Source organism: Cyprinodon variegatus, unplaced genomic scaffold, assembly GCF_000732505.1.
Source record: "Cyprinodon variegatus isolate N-32 unplaced genomic scaffold, C_variegatus-1.0 Scaffold100, whole genome shotgun sequence".
NCBI classification, from domain to species: Eukaryota; Metazoa; Chordata; class Actinopteri; order Cyprinodontiformes; family Cyprinodontidae; genus Cyprinodon; species Cyprinodon variegatus.
In genome coordinates, this window is record NW_015150553.1 from 1,411,083 (window position 1) to 1,438,798 (window position 27,716).

At 36.7% G+C, this 27,716-nt stretch overlaps 1 protein-coding gene across 6 annotated transcripts in view; it reads left to right on the top strand.

Annotated features, from left to right (window-relative positions):
* The first annotated feature begins 2,381 nt into the window (after positions 1–2,381).
* The window catches only part of trim36 (tripartite motif containing 36), a 32,461-nt gene continuing 7,126 nt past the window's right edge, over positions 2,382–27,716 (top strand). The window contains exons 1-12 of one of the 6 annotated variants that reach the window (XM_015374338.1): positions 2,382–2,769; positions 11,099–11,333; positions 15,845–15,907; positions 18,809–18,889; positions 19,846–20,192; positions 21,458–21,604; positions 22,413–22,508; positions 23,058–23,195; positions 23,318–23,433; positions 24,479–24,600; positions 26,594–26,711; positions 26,797–27,002. In XM_015374338.1, the coding sequence (XP_015229824.1) occupies positions 2,707–2,769; positions 11,099–11,333; positions 15,845–15,907; positions 18,809–18,889; positions 19,846–20,192; positions 21,458–21,604; positions 22,413–22,508; positions 23,058–23,195; positions 23,318–23,433; positions 24,479–24,600; positions 26,594–26,711; positions 26,797–27,002 (1,732 nt within the window). In that variant the 5' untranslated portion in view covers positions 2,382–2,706. Of the gene's footprint in view, positions 2,770–9,610; positions 9,817–11,098; positions 11,334–15,844; positions 15,911–18,808; positions 18,890–19,845; positions 20,193–21,457; positions 21,605–22,412; positions 22,509–23,057; positions 23,196–23,317; positions 23,434–24,478; positions 24,601–26,593; positions 26,712–26,796; positions 27,003–27,716 lie in introns of those variants that run through there. The other 5 variants (XM_015374340.1, XM_015374341.1, XM_015374339.1 and 2 more) reach the window with 5 other exon arrangements.

Below are 27,716 nucleotides of genomic sequence, written 5' to 3' on the forward strand. Positions count from 1 at the left end.
AGCAGCAGTGATCAAATGTAAACAGTGTAGGAGAAGAAATATGGTGCAAAAATGCATTAATGTGGGAGTTCAGAGCATTAAATACTCTATATTGATGATTTTATAAAGAAAAACATAAAAAACTTAAAAGGCTTAAATGATCAGGAGAGGACTATGGGGAATAAAAAGAAATAGCGGAGAGAAGTGAAAAGCTAAGAGCTCATATGCTAAAGGATAAGTGAAAAATAATTTCAATCCAGATGAGTTAATTAGACAAAATGGTAAAGCTGGGAGAAGACTGGTGAGCGGGACTAAGGATTGGAAACCAAAGAAAGCAGAAGCCAAAGGGAAGAAGAATAACTTTGACCTAAGAGAATACACTTAAATACACAGAGAACAGAATACTATAAATATGTAAGATACTAAAACTAAATGTATGTGGCAACATCTCCAAAGTGATCTGAATATACCCCCAGCAAAATGAAATAAAACTGTGGGCTTTTATTCACCATTCAGGTACTACATACATCTACTGGTACAGCTGTTTGGCATCTGTGTCCTGTTGGAAGCCGCAACTGTCTCCAGCTTTCACCCGTTTATCAACCCTTTTGATTTTAGATGTAGAAAAAAACTATGGAGAAAGTCTTTCTTCATCATTCCATGCAGTTTCTGCAATGCAGCAAAACTCCTTACAGTTAAACAGACCCTTAGCATGATGCTACTGCCACCATGCTTTACAATTAGTAGAGTGGTTCACAGGTTCAAACGCATCGTCTTGACTCATTTAAAAGATTTATTTTTATTGTGACCAAAGAGGACCATGGTTCTTTCATCTAAGTACAAAAGATCTGCATTTAGCTTGACATTTCAGTTCAAATAAGATACTGATTAATATATAAACTTTAGGTCTCTCTTGAAAAATAATGGATACTCTTAACTATACTGTGGTCATGTTGGTTATGGTAATACCCGTATGAATGAAGGTGTGTATAGGATAGAGTGAAAGTATATATGTATGCTCATATGTATATGTAAAATAATGTATATGCTCACATAATGGACTTAAACGGTAATTGGGACGCTTGTTGGTGTTAAGGACTTTATAAAAGAGGATTGGAATGATTAAATATGTTTTAAATCATGCCCTTTTCAGACATAATAAACACTAAATTATGCATCTATTGTAATTAGATATCATCAATTAAACATAATGTGTGTGTGATGAATTGTAATTTTACTTGATTGTCTGAAATAGTTTTGTTTTTTTTTAGAATTGATGCACAATAGATAAATTCTTAATTTTTATCTCAAAATGTTTGTTTTGATCTTATAGCACTGTAAATAATGTTGATTTAAATGTATGCTCATCAATTTGTCATAAGATAAAAATAACAAATTAATTTTGTGCATAAAATGTTGGATTCTAAGATTAATCCTAGTTTTATTTCTTTTATCTATGCTGCATTTGTAGGTTTGGTAGAACTATATAGAAATGAAAAGATGACCCTAATGTTTGCAACTTGCAGTGATGTCAGCAACATATTTAACACAACCTCCTTCTTTCCCATGTTTGGATTCCTAAAAACTGGATAACTAATTATTTGCTGTTGGCAGAGGCGTAGCCAGAATATTTTTATAAGGGTGTCCAGCCAATAACCAATGTAGACTGAGGGGGGTGGCCGAAGGTAGATCGGCATCAGAACCTCAGGGTCAATCTACATTGTTCCAACAGGAAAATTAACGAGCGCAACATCCATATTTTCTAAATAAAGACTAACTGTACTTTCCTACAGCCTTTGCTAACAAATAGACGCATATATTTAAACATCCATGGTGTCTAAATTCAAGGTATAGTGGATAAAACTCTTTCAGATTTCAGTTCTGGGGCGTAAATCTTTTCCATTGTCATTACTTACCTACTTTTATCGATGATCCTTCAGCATAAAATTGATATTTACCTGAACTAATATAAACATGAATTAATTATGTAATACGTTTTTATTAAAAAAAGTATTTATCTACGATTTCACTAAAGACTCCTAGAGACACATTATTTTCTCTTTACCTCATATAAGATAAAATTTTGTTCTGAAAAGAGCATGAATTCTGTATTTATCATCTTTAATGTTAGAATATTGATGTGCATAATTTCTTTACTTGACAACAAAAACCACAGGGTTTTGTTGTCAAGTAAATTGTAATATATGAAAAATTCAAATGTTTTGAATATTCCACCTGAGAGTATTGCTGATAAAGTAACTAAATATACTTAAGTAAATGGTAAAAGCTGTTGCATAATTTTTTTTTTCAGAGCACAGCCACCTGTGGCCCCCCATCTAGCTCCGCCCCTGGCTGTTGGCTGAAGTAACTGATGGACAGGTTTGGTGGGTACAAAGAGCTCTTTGGGTGGAGACATCGCCACTGAGGGATGATGGAGGTGGAAGGAGATGGTACTACAGTTTAGATGAGGGCGGGGCGTTTTTTCCTCCAAGATGAAGCCAAGTAGCAGCAAACAGTAGCCGGCGCAGGTCCGCAGGAAGGAGGAGAGAGGATGGTGATCGGAGGAGCTGCTCCTGTCTGCTGATACATCTCAGCCTTTGGATCCTCCTCATTTTACGCTCTGCAGCTTTTTGGTTTTTCTTTTTCTGCGAACATTTCATCTTCCCTGCGCTTCATTGAGCGCTCTGTGGCTGTAAGCTTAGAGTGGATCCATCACCATCTTCAGCCATGTCAGACTCCGAGGATATGACAGAGTTCGCCAGCATCGTGGAGCGCATCGAGCGGGGAGAGGTGAGAATGATCCGGATGATTTATGGTGACAGGAGCGGTAGGGCTGTCAGTGCCGGGGCCCTGCAGCCTGTCACAGACACAGCCATCATCACCGACACCCTATTCTATTCTATTCTATTCTATTCTATTCTATTCTATTCTATTCTATTCTATTCTATTCTATTCTATTCTGTTCTATTCTATTCTGTTCTGTTCTGTTCTGTTCTGTTCTGTTCTGTTCTGTTCTATTCTATTCTATTATGTTTTATTATATTATATTATATTCTGTTCTATTCTGTTATGTTCTATTCTATTCTGTTATGTTCTATTCTATTCTGTTCTGTTGTTTTCTGTTGTATTCTAATCTATTCTGTTCTGTTCTATTCTATACTGTTCTATTCTATTCCGTTTTATTATATTATGTTGTATTCTATTCTATTCTGTTCTACTCTATTCTGTTCTGTTTTTTTCTGTTCTGTTCTATTGTATTCTATACTGTTCTGTTCTATTCTATTCTAACTAGTCCTAGTCTTCCTTATTTATTTAACGCAAATATATTATTTCCTTTAATAGACACTTTACATCTGCATTTCACTTTAATGTGTCTTTAAGTAGCAATGATTTATTAGCTCTTAATTCATAGCCATGGCTATAACCCAGCTGATGATAGAAGGTTGTCTTCATGTGCATCTGGGAGAGTATTCTGACTTTGATCTGCACCTTTTTAATTGGGAGAGTTTGCAGTTTGTGCTGCAGGGAGGTAGATTATTGGACTTCTGTATGTGGGAGCAGATATGTTTTCAGACAGGACTCTGGGTTTACTTACGTGTGCATGTTCCTTTGAGTGAGCTGCTGTCCTTGCTTGTCTCAAACCAAAGTAATGAGTGTTTAGTCAGCTTTAAGATATATCTATGCATTTTTAGAGCAGTGACAGAGGGAAAAAAGAGCTGACTGCTTGGAACTGAATCACCTAGGTTTCTTAGTATATGTTCTGACACAGAGATCTATTGACTGCTTGGGTAAAAAAATATATTTTGCAGTAAATAAGCTCAAATATATGGAAACATCCTATATTTTTATCCAAAGAACTTTATATGGAAGGGAATAAGATACGAGGAGGGAAATTGTTTAATTTGAAATGACCAGTTTTGCCATTCTTGGTAACCATTATAATTTGTACAAACCATACAGAGGGAGTCTCAAAGATCAGGGGCCTCAATTGTCTTCAATGGCAGGGGTCCATCAAATTTCAATTGGGTTTCTATTTTACCAGACTTGGTAGCACGCCGTGGAAGGAAAGGTGCATTAAGTACTTGTCAAATGGACTTTGAAACTTTAGCTCTAGATTTTGCATAGGCAGTTGTATGTCTTACATGCAGAAACACTAGATGCACTAGATGGTTTATTATTTACAAGCATGTTGATTTGAATGGATGTATAACTGCTTAAATTATGTATATTCAGTTCATTAGAGGTTTTGGGTATTTTTCTTCTTTTATGTGTTTTAATCACAGCAACACTATTTAGTTCTATTTTTTTTTACATTTTGAAAGAACTAAAGATATAAAGTACCAACATATTTTATATACATTAAACTACACATTGTGAGGTTTATTATTAGATAATGCATTTTACTTTTAACTTAATTGTACTTATGGAATTACCATAAAGACATTCAGTTCAGTTCAAATAATGATATGGACAAGGTAATAATGAAATGCTCCATCAAATAATTAGATAAACTTTTTAAATTCTTAAATGGACTAGCTAAACTTTATTTCACTCTATACTTATACAGTGAGAGCCATGGGTTAAAGGATGATAAAGAGGATTTGGGCATAATATCAAAGCATACACTCCTCCTAATTACATTTTTGATGGTAGGACAGAAAAGGCTAAAAAAAAAAAAAAAAAAAAAAAACAGACAGCATGTAGATATCAAGATTTAATATCTACACATTACTACACCACTATTAACCCATTGAAAAATAAAAATTAACATGTCGATGTGTTAAAATTTTCTTTAGCTGAATCAAAACAGAACTGATGTTATAATTTTTGAATCAAACAAAGAGCGTTTAAAGGTTGGAGTTGATACTGCAGGAAACCAATCAGGCTCTAAATCTGGGCGTATTAATGGATGGACTCAGACCTGAACACTCAGAGGCAGTGAAAGGCAGTAAAAAGTCATCCCTCTATCATCTCCAGATTTAAAGAACTAATGTCTCAGCAGGACCTTAAAAAACTAATAATCGTCTTTGAAATGTTTTTTTCCATGGGTCTTCTTAAAAAATTGATAAGACAGCAGCAGCTGATCCAGAATGCTGCTGCTGTTGTCCTCACTAAAACTAAGAAAGTGGAGCACATCACCCCAGTTCTAAAGTCATTATACTGGCTCCCCTTTTATCTATTTATAAGATTCCTGTTTTGTTTTTGTTGCAAGTCTCCGTTAAATAAATTCAAAGGATGTGAGTCTAAGCTTGATTTTGGAGAGGAATGTTGCAGTTGGAGTTTTCTCTTTGTAAGGGTGACTGTCAGGGACCAAGCAGTCAGGCAAAGGACAAATGCATAGACATAGTATCATCCATTTTTTCTTCCAAGGTAGTAACAAACAAAAGACTGAAAATTTAGGGGGAAAAATGGCGTGAGGAGTCAGAGAAAACTGGAGCACAGGTAAATGTAGAACAGCAATACTTTACTCAGCCAGCTGGCAGGACTAAACGGGAAAACTTTTTTTGCAATGGGGAGAAAGGAGATACCGTCCACTGGGTATTAAGGAACAGTTGACCTACTAACACATTTTCCCTTCCTAATGACAAAGAAAACCATTCTGTTAATCCCAGACGTGCCTTCAAAGTGTTTTGTGACTCGATCCTTAATCCATTTGCACCTTATCATAACAATATTATGTGTTGGGTTTCTAACCAAATCAAAGAAATCCTATCTTTGGGCAATTTTCATTTATTTAATTATTGCATTAGGAATTGTTTCAATACAGGGTTTTAAAAAACATTTAACAGAAATTGACAGACAGGAATGAATGGATGAAGATCTTATTTGCACTCTGCATTCACATTTATCTCTGAAAAGTACCCAGCAATTGAGTCTAATTCGATTAATACATGTCAGTGAATATGTAATTTTATTTAACTGCGTAATTCCAACACTTTGCATCTTTTTGTCTTACTTTTGCTATCTCTAAAACCTAATGCATGTTATGGAAGTAAAATTGCGCACATTTTAATTGGCCTTCCTCCAAATTGTACAACCATGTTGCTATATTAATTTTCCGTTAAAAATAAATAAGCCAAGCCATTTCTTACACGTGTACTTTAAACGTAGCTTTGCTTTGTAATTCATTAGCAGTTAAAAAAAATCTTAAATCTCATTCAAATTAAGTTTAATTGTATTTCCTTTTAATAAACCTTGTGTTTAATGTTTAAATTTATTTTTAGCCTCTTCGCTGTTTTAGAGCCATAAGGATCTACGCTGTACAAGTACCACTATAGTGATGCAATATTTAGGCAGTACAACAGAAGCTAGTCTTTATTTTGTTTTAACAATTTTTAACAATTCAAAGAAATCTTTGATAATTATTAGTGCTCCATATTTAATGGAAGGGTGCAATTTTATTGATGAAAATATTTCTTTCAGTATTTTTCACCCCTTTTGTAGAAGCAGGTCATACAAAATTAACTGGTGCTGCAAACGAAACCAAAAGCACTTTTTTCCTGATTTATGATTGTCTATTTTAGTTTCTTAAATCATCATCAGCCTTTAGGTTGTTCCTTTTAGAAACCCAGTTCAGATTGTGGACGCATTTAACCCATCCCCTAGGTGAGCAGTGGGCTGCCATTGCAAGGCATCCAGGAGCAATGTGGGGTTAAAGGTCTTGCTCAGGAACCCAGAGTGGAGGCTGTGGGGATCGAACTTGTAACCTTCCCAGAGGACAAGCTCACTGCTCTTATTCACTAGGCCAACACTCTCTAATTACAGGGCAGTATTACTAGTTTTCATTACATAACACACAGTATAGGTAGCAGAATATGGAACAATTAGCACAAAAATGTATAGAAAACAAATAATCTATAATTATATCAGATGTTTATTGTTTACATCATTTAATTATATGACAACATAATATTAAATATATGAAATACAAAATTAAAAAATGCTATGGGTTGCTTGGATTAAAAAAAAACTATCAGGCCATGCACCATGGGATGAAGGATCCAATCCCATCACCCAGAGGCAGAACAGGAATGCAAAACATCATGCTGAGTCATATTGACATATTTAAATATGTTTCACCATTTTAAGATAAATATAGGTGAGTTTTATCAGTGCAAAAATATACATTTATTTTATGTCCCATAGAGTTTTTTTAAGAGAAGAAAAAAAATCTCCACAACTAATTGAAGCTCTATCTTTAACATAAAGAGACATTTTATATAACCTACTCCTGTTTTATATGAAGGAATAATCCGACCATAATTTAGGATAAATAAATACATAAATCACTCATAAATCAAATCCATTTTAAATTAGTGAGCCATTAAATGCAAAAACCTGATAAGAATTAGAGAGATATTAAAAAATTATGAATTACTTTCATATAAATATGCTTAGTAAATTTCAAGGTATTGTTTATTTATGATAGTATTATTTTATTTTTTTATTCCTTTTAATTGTGGCAGGATTTGTCCTCCACAGATTCAGAGTTCCTTCAATACTTACAAAAATACTTGGTCTTTCCGTTTAGCCTTTAGTTTTGTTGTTTTAAGTCTTCATATTCAGAAAATCCAAATAGCTAATAGTAATTTGAATGCTACCCACTGTAAAAAAAAAAAAAAAAAAAAAAAAAAAAAAAAAAAAAAAAGAAAAGATCCTGCATAGAAAGAAGTCAGGACATTTTCAGGTACAGACACCCAGAGGCGTAGCCAGAAATTTTTTTATAAGGGTGGCCAGGCAATAACTAATGTACACTGAGGGCTGGCTGAAATTGATAGGCATGAGAACCTCAGGGTCAATCTCACTGTTCCAACAGGAACAAATTAACAAGCAAAACATCCATATTTTCTAAATAAAGACAAACTTTCTTTCCTACAGCCTTTGCTAACAAATGGATGCATATATTTAAACATCCGCAATTTCTAGATATTACTTACATTACTTACCTACTTTTGTCAATACAAATTCTGCATAAAATTGATATTTACAAGTACTAATATCTACATAAATTGATTATTTGATAAGACTGATTTCACTAAAGACTCCTAGATGACTTGCAGAGACACATAATTTTCTCTTTACCCCATATAAGACAAAATCTAGTTCTGAAAAGAGCATGAATTCTGTACTTATCATCTTTAATGTTAGTATATTGATGTGTATAAATAACCACAAAAAAATTAAATATTTTGAATATTCCACTTGAGAGTACTTGGATGTTTACTGCTGCCACCATCTGTATGAGAGGGAAAAAATAGGGGTGGCCAAAGATTGGCTAAGGCTGGCCATGGCCACCTCTGGCCCCCCTTCTAGCTCTACCCCTGCAGACGCCTGATGTTATGAAAGGAGTGTGAAGGGGGAGGTTCACACATCAAAGTAACCAATAGGGCGTGAAATGCTCTTGTCATGAAGTCTAGAAAATTAGCAGCAACATTCTGAGTTCTAGATACACCCCCACCCTTGAAGTATTACTAAAGTAATATTTCGAACTAAATTGGGACATTTTTAAGTTTACTAAAGTATACTTAAAATATACTTTAGTAAACAATAAAGTAAACAATAGTATAGTCAAGTGTACTTGACTATACTATTGTACTATTAAATAATCAATTGATGTTGACTCATAAATATCAAATTTATGCAGAATGATTATTGATAAGTAGGTAAGTAATGACAATGGCAAAGATGTCTGCCCCAGAACTGAAACCTGAAATACTTTTATCCACTATACCTTGAATTTAGACACAGTAACACAATTGTTTTATGTCCTTCCCTGCTAAAATAAAAAAAAAATCTGTTAAAGTAAATAAATATAATTAAGTAAATGCCAAAATTGGTTGCATTATTTTTTTAATGTGGCCACCCTTAGCCAATCATTGGCCATCGCTACCATTTTCTTCCCTCTAATACAGATGGTGGCATCAGCAATACTGTCAGGTGGAATATTCAAAACATTTGAATTTTATATATATTACCAATTACTTGACAACAAAAACCCTGTGTTTAATTATGCTCATCAATATACTAACATTAAAGATGATAAATACAGAATTCATGCTCTTTTCAGAACTAGATTTTGTCTTATATTGGGTAAAGAGAATAATATTTCTTTGCAAGTCATCTAGGAGTCTTAAGTGAAATCATAGATAAATAAGTATTTTAATAAAAACGTATTAAATCATCAATTCATGTAGATATTAATACATGTAAGTATAAATTTTATGCTGAAAGATTATTGATATAAGTAGGTAAGTAATGACAATGGAAAAGATGTCTGCCCCAGAACTCAAACCTGAAAGTATTTTATCCACTATACTTTTTATCTAGAAATGACGGATGTTTGAATATATCCGTCTATTTGTTAGCAAAGGCTGTAGGAAAGTCTTTATTTAGAAAATACGGATGTTTTGCTTGTTAATTTTCCTTTTGGAACAGTGTAGATTGACCCTGAGCTTGTGGTGCGTATTTCAGCCCCCCTCAGTCTATATTAGTTATTGCCTGGCCCCCCTTATAAAAAATTCTGGCTACGCCCCTGCTGCCAGCCTATCCTCTCCTCCTCCTCCTCCTCCTCCTCCCCCCCCACGGACTGCTGCAGCGGAGTAGCTGCTGATTCACGCACAGATAACGCAGCGTGGCGTGGCGCGCCGTCACTCTTTAAATCCACGCAGCCGTGGCTGCTCCGCATCCTCCCCCCTCAGGCGTCAGGAAAGTTTGCAGTAGCTGTCTGTCGCTCTCGGACCGTCGGATCCTGCGCTTTTTAAAACTATCTGACCCAGAAAGCAGGTTTTCTGCCTCATCATGACAGCGGAGACGCGGCGCAGCAGTGGAGCCTTTCCGGTAAGAAGGGACAGTTTTCCTTCCACTCATTGTTAAACCAGCCTGCTGCAGCTGCTGCCATTCATTGTTGATCCCACTCATTGTCTCCTTTATATTCGCCTTTCTGTCCTAAAACTTCCTTCATCCTTTCGCTTGTTTGTTTCCTTCCAAATCTGGATCAATTGTTTTAGTTGTGCCACCTGTAAAAACAGCTGAACCATCAGCAGCTGGTTGGTGGATGGGAGAAGTTGGTCCATTAATGTGTTAAAACGTGAAGCTGATATTTCTGTTTCTCTATATTTAGCCAGGGTTAATCCTGTCTTATGTAATGCAATAAGAAACAGATCACTGGAAAAAGCATAACCTTGCTCAAACAAAAAAAAAAAATATGTCCAGATATCACATCTAAAATATTTCACTTCACAGAATCTGAATTTTATTGTTTGTTATGAACTTATAATATTATGTTGATGTAAACATTAATGCTGCACTTGACAAAACTTAAAATCGTTGCCCTGAACCACAATAATATATTTACATTGGACCAACCTAATATACTTCCTTTTAACTAAATTAACAAGAATTAATGTTTGTATAGAAACTAGTTAATTTAAATATAATCAAATTAGATTTTTCACATACGCGAATTTAGACAAGCCAATTAACCTAACGATCATGTTTTTTGGATTGTGGGAGGAAGCTGGAGTACCTGGGGAGAACTCACACATGTTCAGGGAAAACATGCAAACTCCATGCAGAAAGACGTGCTCTGACTGCATGCAAAACTGAAGGCAATGAATAAATATATACATATTGAGAGAAATCCAAAACTTTGTTTTGGGTCCTTTCTATGTGTAGTTCAGGTTAAATCAAACTAGATGTCTCAAAATCCAAAAAGAATGATTTACATAATCAAATCAATAATTTTATCTAGTTTAGAGTGAAAAGCATGAGTTTGAATGAACAGCTGCATGTTACACTTTTTTCAGTGTGGATGGCAATTGCTGCTTTATTGGGTCTTGGTGTGAAAATTGCAACACCTGTGATGGTGAGGCTTGTTTCTCCTGCAGCAAAACTCCATATATCTGCAGTAGATATCTATTCTTGTTTGCTCGTTGGACTCAATGTCTGTATTTTTTCTGAAGTCTTCTGATTTCACATTAGGGCTCCAAATGTGAGGGTAATGTTTGTTGCTTTTGTGATAAACCAATGAAATTTGATAACTGCCCTTCACTGCATGTCCAGCATGACAAACGCCTGCTATGATTGTAATGTTGTTGGTAACAGATTCCTCTCCCACCAGGTCCCAATCAAGAACATTGAGCGGGAGCTGATATGTCCCATCTGCAAGGAGCTCTTCACCCACCCGCTTATCCTGCCCTGCCAGCACAGTGTCTGCCACAAGTGCGTGAAAGAGCTGCTGATGCTGAACTATGAGGACTCGTTCGACGCCGGCTCTGAGAGCTCTGTGCCAGGAAGCCCCAGGTCCAGGGTGCCTTCTCCCTCCATGGAGAGGCTGGACAGGCTGGTTAGATCAGGTGAGTGCGGGTGGTGAGGAAAGCATGGTCATTAAAGTTCAGTGTGTTCCAGGAGTGAGGTTTACTGTTGAGATTAGGTTTTCAGATCATGTGTGTTTAGGAATTAGCGAGAGCCTCTGTCTGGAAACTGCTCCCTTCTGATTAGAAGTTAATTCAGCTGATGGAAATTAATAACCGGGTCGTGGGAAAAAACTTTCTGATAGATCTTGGTTCATATTTGATGGCTTTCAGCAAAGTCAAAATGATCTTTGCCCAACTGAGCCCAGTTCCTATTTACCTTCCTCTTATTTCTCCCTTTAGGTTTAGTTTTTAGTTCTGCTTCTACTTTCAAAAAGTCCAAATTAATTTTCACTTTACAAAAATAGACCAACATTCTGTGACATTGTATTCACTCATACGTCTGTTACACACAGGGCAGTGTCTGAGAGTATTTCGTGAACCGATAAGCAAATTTTGAGCTGATGCAAATGACTGGTTCAGAGTGAATAGGCTTAGAGTTGGAGCAGCAGGAAGTAGGGCAAGTATTCAATGAATATCTGGGTTTAAATGCACTGCAGATACCCCCCCCCCTCTCTTGTCCCAAATAAATTAGAACAAACATTTGAAAAAAATGATTTTGTTCAGCACCTTTTCTTATCTCCTACTCTTGAAATAAACAATGAAACTGAAGGGAATTTGATGGACCGACTGCGGTTTCAAAGGTTAAAGTGTTGTTGACAAGATCTCTGCTTGTTGATTGTCTCTGCTGGCTGCTTTTAATCGCCCTGAGGAAAACCAATGTCTATTTCAGGCATGTTTTTAATTTAGGAAAGTGCTTTGAGAATTGTAGAGTGGCTACGATTTTCATTTCACCTCTAATGCTTTTTACAGCTGGGTGGTATGTACACAGAAGACGGCACTGCACACCTGTAAGCTGATTCAAGGCTTTTAAAATGCTCTAATCAAGCAGAGTTGCTGTAAGGTAAAGCTGGTTTAGACTGGAGGAGTTGCAGAAAGCTTGATTAACTCACTGTGTCTTCCAGGTTGAACGTCCATTTGTCTTAAACAGGTTGATAAGGGGGAAAAGTAGCCTTTCTGCATCCTGAGAGGTCTGAGCTCCTCTTTACCATCTTTACAGTCGTTCCTGACTGTTCTTGCTTCAGACATTTTAAATGTTTTTTTTCTGCAACAAAAAGTAATCTCGATCCTTTATTTTCTTTCTTAAAAAAAGTCTGTAAGGTAAAAAAATTCCAACTGAGAACACTTTCACCCAATTGCCAAATCAGGCCTGCACTAATCTTACCAACATGCCAAGGAGGTAGTTTGGCCTTTCTTTTCATGTGTGAAAGCTGCAGGGCTGTAACACTTGAGGACTGACATTTCCTACCCCTGGTATAGGTTTTAACTGTATAGTATTTTTTTGTTTTTATGGCTCTAATGCATTATTATTATTTTTTTTGGGCTTGATTGGACCTGACAATTTAGTCATAAATGTAAAACGAATCAGACTTCATTCTGAAAAGTCATTGATGCAATGCTTGGAACTGGCTGATACTGTGGCTTTATTGGAATTGGTCAAATTTGGACACTTGAAGTTGAAGTGAGAACGCTCTCTGCATAAGTGCTGTCTGAACATGGCTGGCACTAAGGAAGGAGAAGGATGCTTCCTATCGAAGGTACACTCAAGATAAGGACCTCCCGGTGAACCATTAAGAGGCTTTACAGTTTCCCACAAACCTTTGCAAGACAGGAATATATAGGCGCTGTATAGCACATATGAAATTAAACAAAAGTTTTTTTTTTTTTTTCGTGTGTGCTCTGTGATCATGCTAACCTCAATGCTTGTATATGTTTTTTTTTTTTTTTAGTTCTGGTTTATCATTGTCATTCATGTGCTTTTATGTTGCATTCCGATGTCTGGAAGGGCTGTTCTGATTCAGCACAGCCATCCAGAGTTCCTATTCTACCCATGATGATGTTCTTACTGTTAACCCTGTGGAAGGTGAAGGATTAGGATCTACAATTTGCCCAATCTGGAATAGGCCTTAGTTTTGGAAAATGTTGAGTTTATACTTTTGGATGGCTACATTAGGGATAAGTGAGGTGTTTGAAAATAAGGTCTTAGCAGAAATGGTTGAAGAAGGCTATTTTAAAGGAAACTACAGGTGAGCATTCGACTTCTACTGGGAGAGTGAGGCTTTTGACAGATAACAGGAAGGCTGAACATTCCAGCAGAAGTACAGTTTCATTTGAGCTTTGAAGGTCTGTCCAGGAGCATCCTGCATCTGTTAACATTTATACATGATTTGGTCCAGAGACAGTTTAAATTGTGAAATCTTGAACAATGTTCGCTTCAATAAAACATTGATTTACAGTAACAGCTCTCTTACCTGTAACTAAAAATGATTGGATTAAAAAAAAATTATATTTTATTGCAGAGAAAGTAGAATCATGTAAAATGTACATCCCCCCCCTTGTAATACAAAGTCAAAGATAACCCCAGACTGTCATTTCAGTTTTGATATCCTGTAATTATGAACCTGAAATGCCACGTTGTCATATTCTACCATGAGGAACTTGAAGCAACAGGCCAGAGAAACGGAAATCCCTAAAGCACTGTAAGGTGAACAGCTTTCAGTGAGAGATTTAGCCCTAGCTGAAAAAGCTCTGTGTGCTTTCACTCGCTCAGAACCTCAGCAGCCTGAATGAGCTCATTATTTGGTGACAGCACTGCATCTGTTTAAAGAGAAAATGATTAAATCCTACTTTTAATAAACAAATATCTGAATTTGTTGGCACAGAAAAATAGCTTCGTATGCAAAATTTCTTGACTTTCTTTTTTTTTTTCCTAACTTGGATTAGTTTTGATTATCTGACAAATTTGCTCCTGTTTTAAATGCATCTTACCTGTAGATGCTGAAGTTTAATAGGTCTGGGGGGATTTTTGCAGGGCTTTAAACACATGATCAGCCCATACTCACTAATGGAGAAGCTTGTTGTTGTGCCTCTGCCCCTCAGAGATCAGATAACCTGTAGCCATAGTGATGCGACCTGCCTGTAAGGAATGAATGAGGGACTGAATAATAAAGGGAGGGAAAGAAAGAGCAGGCAGCTTTGGTGTGATTTGCTGGGAAATGAGGAGGTGGTCACAAAACCTAAATCGAAGTACTTTCTCAGCTTTATGTTGAAAGTGCTTCAAAGCCATGAGTATATAAAACTAACTTGTGATTGATCTAGTTAATTTTATTGACTTCAGATTAGTTTCCCAAGGGGGGTGGGTGTTAAACTGTCTTGACATAAAGTTAAAAGACTAAAATCTTTTTAACCATTATTCTCTGTTTAGCTTTCTGTCTCTTGATAATATTGCTGGGCTTCCTAGGACCAAATCAGATGGTTGAATTCCCTCAGCATCACCCAACATGATAGTGCCTTCATAATCTCCAAACTCAAATTTAACAAGTTGGAATGACATAATCTCCAAAGTAAATGCCAATTTTCAAAATGCAGACCCTCAAATTCCCCATTGCCTCAATGGTCATACAACTGACCAAAAAAAAACCTTTTCTACATGGTATTTTGTGCATAAACGCAGCTTTAAAACGTATCATCCTCTAAACACAAGTAGCCCCCTGAACGACTGACTTAATGCTGCATACATTATAGAGAAACTCTGCAAATTGTTAAAGTAGCAACATTTAACTACTATTGACCCATTCAAGATTTAATTTTGTTTCTTGATCCAGATTAGGTCAAGTCTGCCTCATACTTTAAAGGTCCTTGGCTTATAGGCATAAATATTGCATTGCTTTTTACTAACCTTTCAAGTACACTCCAACGACTCCCTAAATGTATTCAATGTTGCACTTTTCTGTTTACTCCAATGTTTTGCCAGGGGTTGAGTTTCTACATGTTGTCCTTATCATGCTGCTCCATCACAAGCTGGATGGCTAAGAAAGCCACAGTAGGATGCACCACCTAAAATATGCTGATCCTGATCATACGTCTAAAGATGTAAAATTACAGAAAGTAAAACAGGTGCAAAGTACAATTAGCCTCATCAACACATCATTGGTTTTTCAGCAGAGTACCTTAATGTAAAGTGTTTAAGTATAAGGGCTCTGAAGCATTTCACTGGTTTACATGGATTTGGGATTTGTTGGTTATTCTTACAGAATATCTAAATAAATTTAGGGGTTTTCTTCAAAATAAATGCTTGTAAAGATAAGCGGGTAAGTTGGTGGATACATTTAGTTTGTGATGCACCAGTTTAGTTTTTCAACAAACTAAACAATGTTTTTGAGTTTTATTACGGTACTTTTTTTTCTTTTTTTTTTCTAAAAGCTGTTCAGAATATAAATCAAAGTTAACAATATTTTGTGATTCATAGCCTGTTTTTATTCTCTTTTTCTTTTCAAAGTTTTTCTTTTTTCCACTCTAAAGCTTTTACCATGGATTCACTCGTCACTTTCATATTCTGTATGGCTTCATTTCTCTTGTTGGTCTCATTTCACCTCTCTGTCCATTGCTTGCAGCCACAGGGCGAAGGTCGTTTGGAAGTCGAGGTAGACGTGGGCTCCGTGTTTTCAGTAGCTATGGTAGTGAGTACAGTGATGCTTTAGACCCCAACCCCTGCCCTTCTTTGTAAACCCTAGTTTGGTTGAAACTCTTCCTCTGCATTTCCAACTTTAGTTCTCTCAACACAAACATACGAACTCAACCCTCCAAGATGGAAATCTGGATTTAATTAATTTATACTTGACTTTAACTAGGCCAGTTTTGCTAAAGGTGCATTTTGTTAAACAATGTATTAAAGTAAACACAAAAGAACAAAATTGGTGGGGAAGTTTCTGGGAAGTTTTTTTTTTTTTTTTTTTACTGGAATGTGACCTGCTGGCAAGTAAACCAGTCAAAGAGGATTATTTTCCTTTTCAATTTAAAAGATCAAGTACAGAAAGTGAAATCCTTAATATTTGGTGTAACATATTTCTTTTGTATTATAGACTTCATTATAGAGAAATGAAGGTCTTGCTAAATTTCTACATTTTGAATTTTAAGGCTGGATCAGTCTGAAAAACAAGCTTAACATTTGAGGAACTTAAAATTATCAGTAAGGTTCTGTTTAAAGGGTATTAGAAAACAATTAACCAGTCTGGATGGATTTTTGACTCTTTGTTAGTCACTATTAGTAAAAAAGTATTTATTCATCCTTAAATATCGAGTTCAGGTATTCCACTCCACTTCCATGGCCACAGGTATTTAAGACCAGCACCTAGGCACGCAAGCTGCTTCTAAGACCTTTATGAACAAATGAGTTACAGTGAAATCGGTGTTCAGAGGTCTCCAAACTTCTGCAGACCTGGCTAATCTTAAGGACCGGTAATAATCAGGAAGCTTGTGAAAAGCTTCATTAAATAAGTTTTCGGGATTGAACAGCTGCAGCCAAGGCTTCCATCACAGATCTATGCTGTGATGTTAACCACACTGCCTCTGGACTCTTAGCAGTGGGGAGATATTCACTGCAGCCATCTCTTGGATGAATGCGAGTGAACACTGCAGGACAACGTGCCTGAATTCACTTCCAGTAGAATGGTAAAAAGAAATGGCATTTACGCATTCCTAAAGTTGTGAAGCACCTTAGTGCAGCTGAAGCTCTTGTATCATTAAATGGTGTACCAACATCATAATCAGCCCCATGTATTAGAGACAGGATGTTACAAGTTTAAACAATGAGCAAAAACCTTTGGAAATATGGTGCAATAGGGCTGACACAATTGGATTATTATGATTAATCCATTATTGAAATAATAATCATTTAATTTAGTAATTGCTCATTAACTGGAATATAGAGACTCTAAAAGATGCTTGTAGCTGACAAAGCAACCCAGTTAGAGCAGTAATTATATTAATATTGTAAAAGAAATATATGAAAATTTTGCATTTAACATGCTCTATCCAATCAAGTGGAAAACTTTGAGTTTAACCTGTTTTAATGGCAAAAAGTCTTCTTTAAGGAATCTTTGGCTATCTGATTATCAATCGACAGATTAATCGATCTGTAATTCCGTAAATGTTTAAAAAACAATCCACTGGACTTGGTTGCCAAGATTTGAAGACGTTTCGTCACCTCTCCAGGAAGCTTTCTCAATTCAAATGTCTGGATCCGCAGTGAGTTTGAGTCTTTATATAGACATGGCCTTGTATTGCTTAGAAACATGCAAATGGCAACCGATGAATGGGTCGTTTGGTTCCATTCCAGCCTGTAATACCTGAAACCTGTCTTTGATTAAGGGTCAGTCGTTAAGGAGGTACTTTGTTCCTCAGTGATGGGGTGGGGGGTGTGGTGATATCTGGAAGGGTTCATATCTATAACAAAATAGTACGTTTTTGGAAACTGGAATCTGAGTCTACCACCTCTGTTTAAAGTTGATTTTTCTCTCTTAACATAGATGGCTTCCTTCACACCCCTCTCAAAGTTAAGAGTTATAGAGATGATCCCTTCCAGATATCACCCCCCACCCCATCAAAAAAAAACAAAGTAGCTCCACAACCCGCTCATCGGTTTCCATTTGCATGTTTCCACGCAATACAAGGCCTTGTCTATATAAAGACTCAAACTCACTGCGGACATTTGAATTGAGAAAGCTTCCTGGAGAGGTAGCGAAACGTCTTCAAACCTTGGAAACAAAGTCCAGTGGATTGTTTTTAAACTTTTACAGAATGACTGACCTGGATGATGGAGAATCTTCATCAGCATATCGATCTGTAATGTAATTGTTAGTTGCAGCAGTAGTCAACAGATCTTGGGGATTGTTAACGGTATACGGTTATGACTTCAATAAAAATATAAACATGAATAGAAGGGAGTTATGATTATACCTGAACAGCAAACATTAAAAAAAAAAATGTCTTCCAATAAGGGTTATTCTTTTCCTGCAGTTATTTATTCCGAGCTGCTGCTTCCTATCCAAAAATGATTGAGACGGCACATTTCGCTATAGGGATATCCTATATGCAGTTTGTTTGCTCACACTTTTTCCTGAGTCATCATGTTTCTGAAAAGAAAAATCCATTTATTGATCCCTTTTCCTGGACAAGATACAACCTCGGTCTTTAGTAGTAGCTTTAAGTAAGGCTTTCATCATCCAATAACTTGTCTAAGAAGGTTGTCTTCAATGCTATTGGGGTCATCTTATTGTCAGATCACCATGGCTCAAACTGATGGCTAAATAAATCATGTCTGGGTCATTCGACTTTCTGTAGGATTTGTAATATTTGGCCCATATTGAGATTTCACCACCTTCTTGGTGAACTGACCCCACACAGACACAATCTTCATTTCACCCAGCATGCATATGGCTACTGTAAACAGATCAGTTTGTTGCTCTATCACAGCTTTTTATTTGTGTACAGTTCTACCTTATTTCTGCAGAAATGCTGTTTGATGTGGCTTCCTTGTGTGTTTTGCTCACCTGAGGAGTGTTTGATTTAATTTCCAGGTCCCCGGAAGCGAAGTGGAAATACTGGCTTACAATCTGAGATAAATCCAGCACTCCTCTCTTCCCCTGTCCCTCAAAAACGTGACTCAATTTTTTTTATTTTGTGTGTCTACTGACTTTAGTTGCTGGCTTTCAGTGTAGTCATTCTGCTTGTCTCAGTGATGTGATCTTGTGAACGGTTTGAGTTTCCATCTTTCTGCCTTGTTATGATGCTGTAGCATCACTAACAAGATGGGTATTGTGCAAAACTCTTGAAAGCAGAGGTGTTTTTGAGAGATTTTGGTAATGTTGCATTGCACTGAACATTTGATATAAAAGTTTTTTGTAGTTTTTTTTTATCTATATTGAAAGCATTTTTATTTGAGTCTCGTAGTGGTTTTGTTGAATACTTATTGTTTTTGTTTTCCTCATATTTTTAGTTTCTATGTCGCTTTATTTATTTTTTTTGGGGTGGGGGGGATTTGTTTGACTAACTCATTGTTTGCACTTAGTTTGTTTATTTCAGACATACAAGTATATAATAAAGACAGTATATGTCCATATAACATAAATTAAAACGGTCTGAAAAAGGGTGTATTGGCAGAAGCAAGAAGCTTATAATGTTCCATTCTTCCCTGATTGTTTCCCATTTTGCCTTTTTTTCCCCCCTCTGGATGACATCTGCCTCTTGTATTGCCTGTGTTGGTGTTTTGCTCTATATACCATTCTTCCATGCAGTTGTCATTTTAGAAAAAAAAAAAAAGCTCAAAGGGAAACATACAGAGGTCCTATTTGTGAAGGCAGCGCACAAAGGCGTTTTGGCCATAAGATCATAGTTGGCAATTCGCTAATGATGATGTAACTGGAGGATGGGTCATGTTCATCCAAGCCCCCCATTCGAATCTCTTGGAAACCATTACTTTCTTGTAATTCATGACTTTGTTGCTTGCATGTCCAAATAGGGCCTCAAACAAGACTGGAACTGTTATGGCCTGAGGGTGGGAATCATTCTACTCTGAATCTTTTTACCCAACTTGAGCCTTTTTGCTTTCCTTCAGGTTCAATTTCATCGCCAGGCTGGCGCAGAGGCTCTGTGACGCCCCGGGTCACCGCCATCCCATGCCCGGGCTGCCAGCATGACATTGATCTGGGCGAACGCGGCATCAGCATGTTGTTCCGCAACTTCACCCTGGAGAGTATCGTGGAGCGCTACAGACAAGCCGCGCGTGCAGCTGTGGCGATCATGTGCAACATCTGTAAACCTCCAAACCAGCAGGAAGCGACGAAGAGCTGCATGGATTGCAAAGCTAGCTACTGCAATGAGTGCTTCAAACTCCACCATCCCTGGGGCACGCCCAAAGCCCAGCATGAGTATGTTGGTCCCACCACAAATTTTAGGCCAAAGGTAAATGACAGCACTACATGTGAGTTGTGATTCACGAGAGACTGCTCACATTTTCATGTGTCTCCCTGAGCTGTCCCCCCCCCTTCAAAAAACGGAGTTGTCACCAGTGTAAAAAAGAAGGGGATAAAGAATTGTGCACATAAGTGCATATTGGATATCTTTTATCTCTGCTCTAATCATGATCTTCAAAAGTTTTTTTTTTTGTGTCTGGTGCAAATTTTTTTACCCTAAAAATTGTAGAATCTGCATATAGCCCTGTCTTTAAATCAAACATGGCTGAGATTGGAGCTTTGCAAACAAGCTGCAACAAACGTCTTATTTGAACATCAGATGATTCGTAGCATTTTGAATCGATGAGTCACAAAGCGGTGTACCACCTGTGATCATTGTCCTTAGAAGTTCATTGATCCATTTACTTTGAAGGTATGTGGAAGTAAATATTGTAGTTCTAGTTTTAAAGTTCCTGCCCAAGAGAGGTCCAGCTTATTTAGGAAACAAATAGAAAAGGGACATTTTCCCTGCTTGTTCTTGACATTGAAATTATCTTCAGTTAGTTTTAATTATCTTTAGTTTTAGACTAAACCTCTTTGGTTTTAAAAATGGTATATTTTAAACTGGTACATGTTCTTCCACAAACTTATTGTGCAATAATTGATTGATATTGAATGAAAAATAAAATATTCCAGATTAATAAAACTAGTGCTGATTAAGTTGCAAAATCATCAATAGAACATAAAGATAGAAAGTTTATTTTATGCACTGAAATATCTGCCATCGGTTTAATTTCAATCCATTTAAAGAAAAAGAAGGTTAAAATGAGTGGGGAAACTGGGTTTAAATGGTTAAAACAGACAAATGCATGTAATTAAAAGTGTTTAAAGCATGCAGTTCCCTGTGTGCAAAAACTGGTTCATCTTATGGTTCAAAAAATTGCAAACAAACTGCAGAGACCAGTTAAACTTAATCAAGCAGCTCAACTTCAGTCTTTGACCTATAAAGGCAGATCTTGGCATTTAAAAATACTGATTCATCTCTCTGTATTTTAAGACCGTTTTCAGAACTTCCTCCTTTTACCAACTTTTAGATCCTGTTTCACTTCAGTTGTTTTTTTATCTATGTTGCTTTATGTTTGAATGCTGCAATCTGCAGCCAAATGTTTCAGATTTTCTGTCTAATTTGACACTGCTTGTTTAGATTGATGGAACTCTATTTGTACCACTTGTCCTGAACCATGATTGGTGTTTTCTTTTTGTTTAATGTCATAGGTACTAATGTGCCCAGAGCATGAGATGGAGAAGGTCAACATGTACTGTGAAGTCTGCAGACGGCCGGTGTGTCACTTGTGCAAACTGGGAGGCTCCCATGCCAACCACAAAGTCACTTCAATGAGTAGTGCTTACAAGATCCTAAAGGTAAAATGCCTATTGGTTTCCTGAGGAAAAATAATTTGAAATACCGTACAGTTGTTTTTTATCTACACTGGATGGGGTCAAAAACAAAGATTGAACTTAGCCATTTAGTCTATTGATGTTTTTACACTAAACTCTTAATAGTTATATACGCTTTTACAAGGGAATGTGTTCAGATGGTCCCAAATGAAAGAACTCCTTTTAATCTGAGTCTGATTAAATGTGGGAAAGTAAAAGTGCATGTGGAGCTTGTATTTTGTTGTCTTGTACCATGCATCAACTGGTCCCTGGCTCTCTTTCTCCTGTTGTAATATTAATGCCTGACCTGTACCTGCTGTGTGCGTCAGACTGTTAACGATCCTTTTTTTGGAAACTTAAACCCATGCTGGTCAACATCAGATTTGTACCCCAGTAGAATTTGTTTTTGTGGGGCTCTTGCCACTCAAAGCAAAGTCCCTGTAACTCTGGACGCTTGTCTCTTTGTCTGCAAACAACACGTTTCTAAATATTTAATGAGATCATTTGTTGCTCATCACTCTGCACACATTTTAACTTCAGATTCGATTATGTATCGGATGAGCCGAGTGGTCCTGGAAACACCCCTGTCAGGGAACTGCTTTTAACACTAATGCATTATGGCACACTTAGGAAATTACTTATAGCTGCTGTAAATGTATTGGATATCTGACCCAGGTCCAAAGAAATTACTGGCATATATATGGAAATGTTCAAGTTAGATTTTATAATGTAAATGTATTTTGTTGTTTTAATAAGTTGTTTAAAATATTGTGCTGATCTTTTGTCTCTCCAGGAGAAGCTAGCCAAGAGTATCCATTACCTCATCAGTAAAGAAGACCAGGTCAGGACTCAGATTACTGAGCTTGATCGGCTCATCAATCAGACCGAGGTGAGGGAGGGAGGGAGGGAGGGAGCTGAGTCATGCTGCTAGCACTCCTTCTCTCAGGATCTTCTTTAATCCCAAAAGTGCTGAGTGTAACCAATATTTATCAGTCCAAGTGGTAAATTTACTATTTTCAGTTAAGGTTTGGCTCCTTCCTACAAGTTTATATGCTTCTTATTGTAAATGGAGTTAAATTTCCAGTTCACTCCTGAGGTTTTGTTCTCCTCTAGTTGCCTTAATGAAAAACATTTTCAAAGACCTACCTTTTTTAAGATTTTTGTCTATAATTGTGCAAATATTCACGCCTTTCTAGAAATACTTATGGAATATTTTAACAACCTTCCTTTATTCAAAAGGCTGTATATTTTTCTGTTTTATGTTGGAATTCTTTGCTCTAATACGATGGGATCCTTTAAGGGTCTTTTAAAAAAGAACTATTGTCCTTTGTGGACTTCAATGTCCTTAGATTTCCTCACCCCTTTTATTCATCTTCTTTGCTTTAAAGAAATATTTGTTTATTTTAATGTATGTTTATTGAAATGATTCTTTCTAAAGGAAAATGGACAGGTTGCAGAGCGACAAGCCAATGAGCACTTTGAACGCTTGTTTGAGACCCTTCAAGAAAGAAAATCTGAGATGCTAAGATCCATTGAACAGTCCCGGAACCGACGCATAGACCAGCTGAAAGGCCAGGTACCACATGGCGACGCATATTTTTACGTTTTAATAACTTTAAACTATCCCTATTCATTTTAAATGTACATTAAAGGTTTTTTTGTTGTTGTTAAATGCTTGATTTGTTAAATGTCCTGTAGGTGGAAGAGTACAGGGGCATGTTGGAGAACAGTGGTTTGGTCGGCTACGCCCAGGAGGTGCTGAAAGAGACGGATCAGTCCTGCTTTGTCCAAACTGCAAAACAGCTGCATGTCAGGTAAAGAAATATTATCAGTACTGAAATATTAAACATATTAGCTTAATTGTGAAGTTCCAGCTTCAACCAAAGAGTTGGATGTAGATGTGCTTTAGTGTTTTCAAAGTGTCTCAGAGTATTCTGGTCCATTTAAGGAGACAGCTGAGGTAAATTAAAGAGAAGTGAACATTTTTAAGAGGTACCTAGTAACAAAATGCCGTCCCTACCTTACTTTTTGCTGTGCACTGCTAGGCAGCTGCCATGACAAAGCTATTATGTCTTCTCATACTTGCAGAGTAGAATAAAGAGGCTGTTGGAAAGTTACGGTCAAACAATGTAAAACCCAGTCAAGTTGTAGAAGGTAAAGGAACTCCTTCCTTCATTCAAATCAAACTTTTAAAGTTCAGCTTGGAATCTACCAGCTGCCTGCACAGTTTTTACATAAAGATAAATAAATATTAACTTTTAAAAACTAATAAATTATTTACTTCATCATACAGTAAGAGTGTAAATACCATGAAAAATGTTAGATTTACCATTCGTTTATGTATGTATGTGAACAAGGTTAGCGCGTACCTGTTCATTTTTATCATAGGTCCTTTATTAGTATTTAAATTTTGTTTTAACACAAGAATCAAATGTTAAAGGGATGGAAAATTTAAAACCTGAAATTTGAATTGGATATTATATTGGATATTAAAGAAACTAGATTTAAATCAGTTGCAGGTGCTTTTTCCTTGTAGCTGTTTTTAGCAGGATTGGGTGTTTATTTTAGTGTTGAGCCCATTAGACTGCTTATGTGACTGCAGTGTCGGGAACATGCAGTCACGTGCACAGCGGTTACCAAACCGAAGGGCGGTTAGGAAAAGCTTTATGCTGCAGAGCATGGTGTTGCATCTTCTCCACTAAGCTGTATAATTGATCTAGTTTAGCAGCTTTGGTTAATCTGAGAAACCTTTCACTTGGGGGACTTAAACTTGTGGGCTTATTTTCACTGCTAAAGCTTTTCTTTTTTCTTTTTTTGTTTATACTTGGAAAAATGTCTCTTGTTCTTTTTTTCCTTCAGGATTCAAAAAGCCACAGAGTCACTGAAGACCTTCCATCCCTCAGCTGACCCTTGCTTTGATGAGTTTGTGCTGGACACATCTAAAGAGGAGACCCTGCTGAAAGAGATGTGTTTTGGTGGAGGTACAGCCACTGTGTCTAATGCTCTTTGCATCATTTCAGTCATCAAACTCTGACTAAAACCTTTATATCAAGAAATGTAATATCCAAATCAAATTACCGGTAGATTTCTTTGTCATTGGGGCACGCTGTGTTGCACCTGCTCACAATCCAAGATAATGTGGCAAACTTTCCATTTTGTTAATTTTAGGTTATGGGCACAGTCTTCATGCTTAGCATTTTGTTTTAATGGTGTTTTAATAAACCTGATGACCAGAATAATGAGTTTGTAATTACCTGATGGTCATATGCTCAGCTCTGTGAAGAAAGCAGAGGTCCTCTGAGATGACCAAGCAGGTGGTTGAACAGAAAATGGCTCCTTAGCAGTAAAATCAATGAGCCACACTGATAATAAATTAATGCACATATAAAACCATGTACATCGATATATGCAAGATGCATTAATAATTATGCAAGCTGAAGGTAATAATGTTGGTCTACAATCCATCAAGATAAGTGCAACTTGAATATTAAACAACAACATCATCAGCATTGCATTATTTGATAAGTTGAATGATTTGGGACTTTTGTTTTTTCTTAGCCATTTGGAAAGGTGTAAAATGGTCTGCTGGAGGTTTCTGCCTGTTAAAAAGGAGTTCTTTCCACTCCTTTCCTCGCTAAAATTATGGTTGGTGTGAGGGGATTGCCTTCCAGTCAATGAGTCGATGCAATCAGCTGGTTTTCCTTAGATGGAGAACTTGGAACCGATCTGACTGCATGATCTGGTTGAATTGTCTCTGTAAAGTGCCTTTAGATGACATGTTGTGATGTTGGCACTTTATAAATAAAATTCATTAAAATTATTGCAGGCAAAATGATGAGGCTTCAATTCTTTGCGCAGCTAGCTACACCATACTGTCTCTGAACTTTGAGCATCTTACTGATCTCTAGGGGTTTTAGTTTCTCTGCTATGCCATGTAAGTCTGATTTCTAGAGATGGTTTAAACCTGGATTTTATGCTTAAATCAAGGCTGGATTTTACCTTTTTCTTTTTAGATGGGAACTTCTTATTTCTGCTCAACTAATTAGTCAGTTTGCTGGGCATATTTATGTGTATTAAAAAAAAAATGGCCTCAGTCTTTCTATAGTCTTTTGAGTCTTTGAAGAAAGTGTTATAATGGAAGAGTTGGTAGCAGCAGTATTGATGTTGCTTTAATCTTTACCGCCTGCAGGCCTCTGCTGCAGTGACTCACTCTCTGTATTCAGGCCAGAAAGATGCTTTCCTGTGCTGCAGTGAATGAATCCAAGTCTTTGTAGATGAAGCTTTGGTTAACGTAGAACTGCTCCATATAAAACCCAGCTGATACTATGAGGAAGCAGAAGGCTCCATTGTATTCACTGTTTATAATGAAATAACTGATTTATTTTGATTTGTTTAAATAGTTTGTAGTATTTTTGTAATAATTCACTTCAGGCTTAATGAAGACAAATGTATTATAGTTGTCTTATTTTAATTTTCTGATTAAGTTTGAACATGCTATTAGAAAGGTCAGGCAGAAACATTTTAAACCAAAATAAAATAAAGACTATGAATGTTTTTAAAGCTACAGATTCTGCAGCTCTGGAAAGCTTTACTTCCTGTAAATTGAGAAATATTTGTAAATAAGGAGACCGATCAATGGAGGAAAGGTTAACAGGAAGGGTGAAGTGCCATCAATGCTATGGATGCTGTTGCTTATTTCACTTCCAGGAAGCTTCATGAAAACCTTTTAAGCTCCATTATGCAAAATCATTTAAACCTTTCTGCTGGATGGGAAAAGATAAAGTTTGTTTTATAATCCTTTTTAAAGCTTTATTTTTATAAATCCACGTTGATCCTGAAGGACAACACCTCACATGATTCTGTAGTCTTTGCCTTACCTGAAACAAACTCAAAGACGTATTTACCCCTAAGAATTTGGATGACCTTGTCATTTCTAGCTTTTATTTTTTATTTTTTCTCTCATCTTCCGACCAGTTCCAGATCCTCCTCTGATTGACTTCTCCCAAAGCAGAGTTTATAACGAGGCGTCGATCTGCTGGAGGCTGCCAGATGACCATCTACCAACCGATCACCATGTTCTCGAGTACCGCAAGTGTGTTCAGTTATTATTGTGGAGAGTTGGTCACTCCGCACACTTTTATGAAAAGAAATGTTGATACTACAGTGCTGTGTTCCAGACTTGGTGGACCAAGCCAGCCCCCATCCCATGAGGATACTGAGGACGGTTGTGTCTGGAGGGCTACAGACAGGGTGTATGGATCCAGTGCTGTGGTGCAAGACCTGCAGCCAGACAGTCGATACGCCTTCAGAGTTCGAAGCTGCAGAAACTCCATGTTTAGCCCGTACAGCCCAGAGGTCTCCTTTCACACTCCACCTGCTCCTGGTAAGTTAACTTTCCCTTTTCATCATTTGTTTTCTTCTACAGCAGATGAGCCAAACCTTTTTTTTTAAGTTTCTGGTCAAACGGTGGAATAAACTAAACAATGTCTTCATTTATAGCGATGCAGCTAATGTAATGTTTGCTATATTTATCAAACGATGATTTACTTCAAGCATATTTTCAAGGATATTTTTTCTTTTTAAAAAAGGTTTCTAGTTTTTATTTGAAGTTTAAAGGGTTTTATTCGTTTTTACATTTTTGGAGGAAGGGGGAAAAAAAACAATTACAGGGTTTTTATTTGTAGGCTACTAGATAGTATGTTCGTCTACTGCACATTTTAGAAATACTGTGCTTAGTTAATCAGTGCATGCTACCACAGAGGTCTGTGAGTAGGTAGCACACACAGGTTATTGTGGATCCATTTGTCTGCATTCTTGGGTCTGGAGTCTCATTTTCCTCTTGACACTAGTCTGTGGATCAGGAATCGCCAACCCTTTTGAAGCGGATAATTATTCAGATTTACTTAATAATATGAAGGGCTGCCAATATTGATCCATAAACTGGAGTAGTGGGCATTCACCTAAATTAGATGAAAAACATATTTCTAATATTCTTTTAAGATATCGTCATTTTCAAATCTCTATAGTAAAAGTAATGCAAGTACAATTAAGAAAAATAAAATCGGCAACATTTTAGAGGCATCTCAAAGGTGAGTTG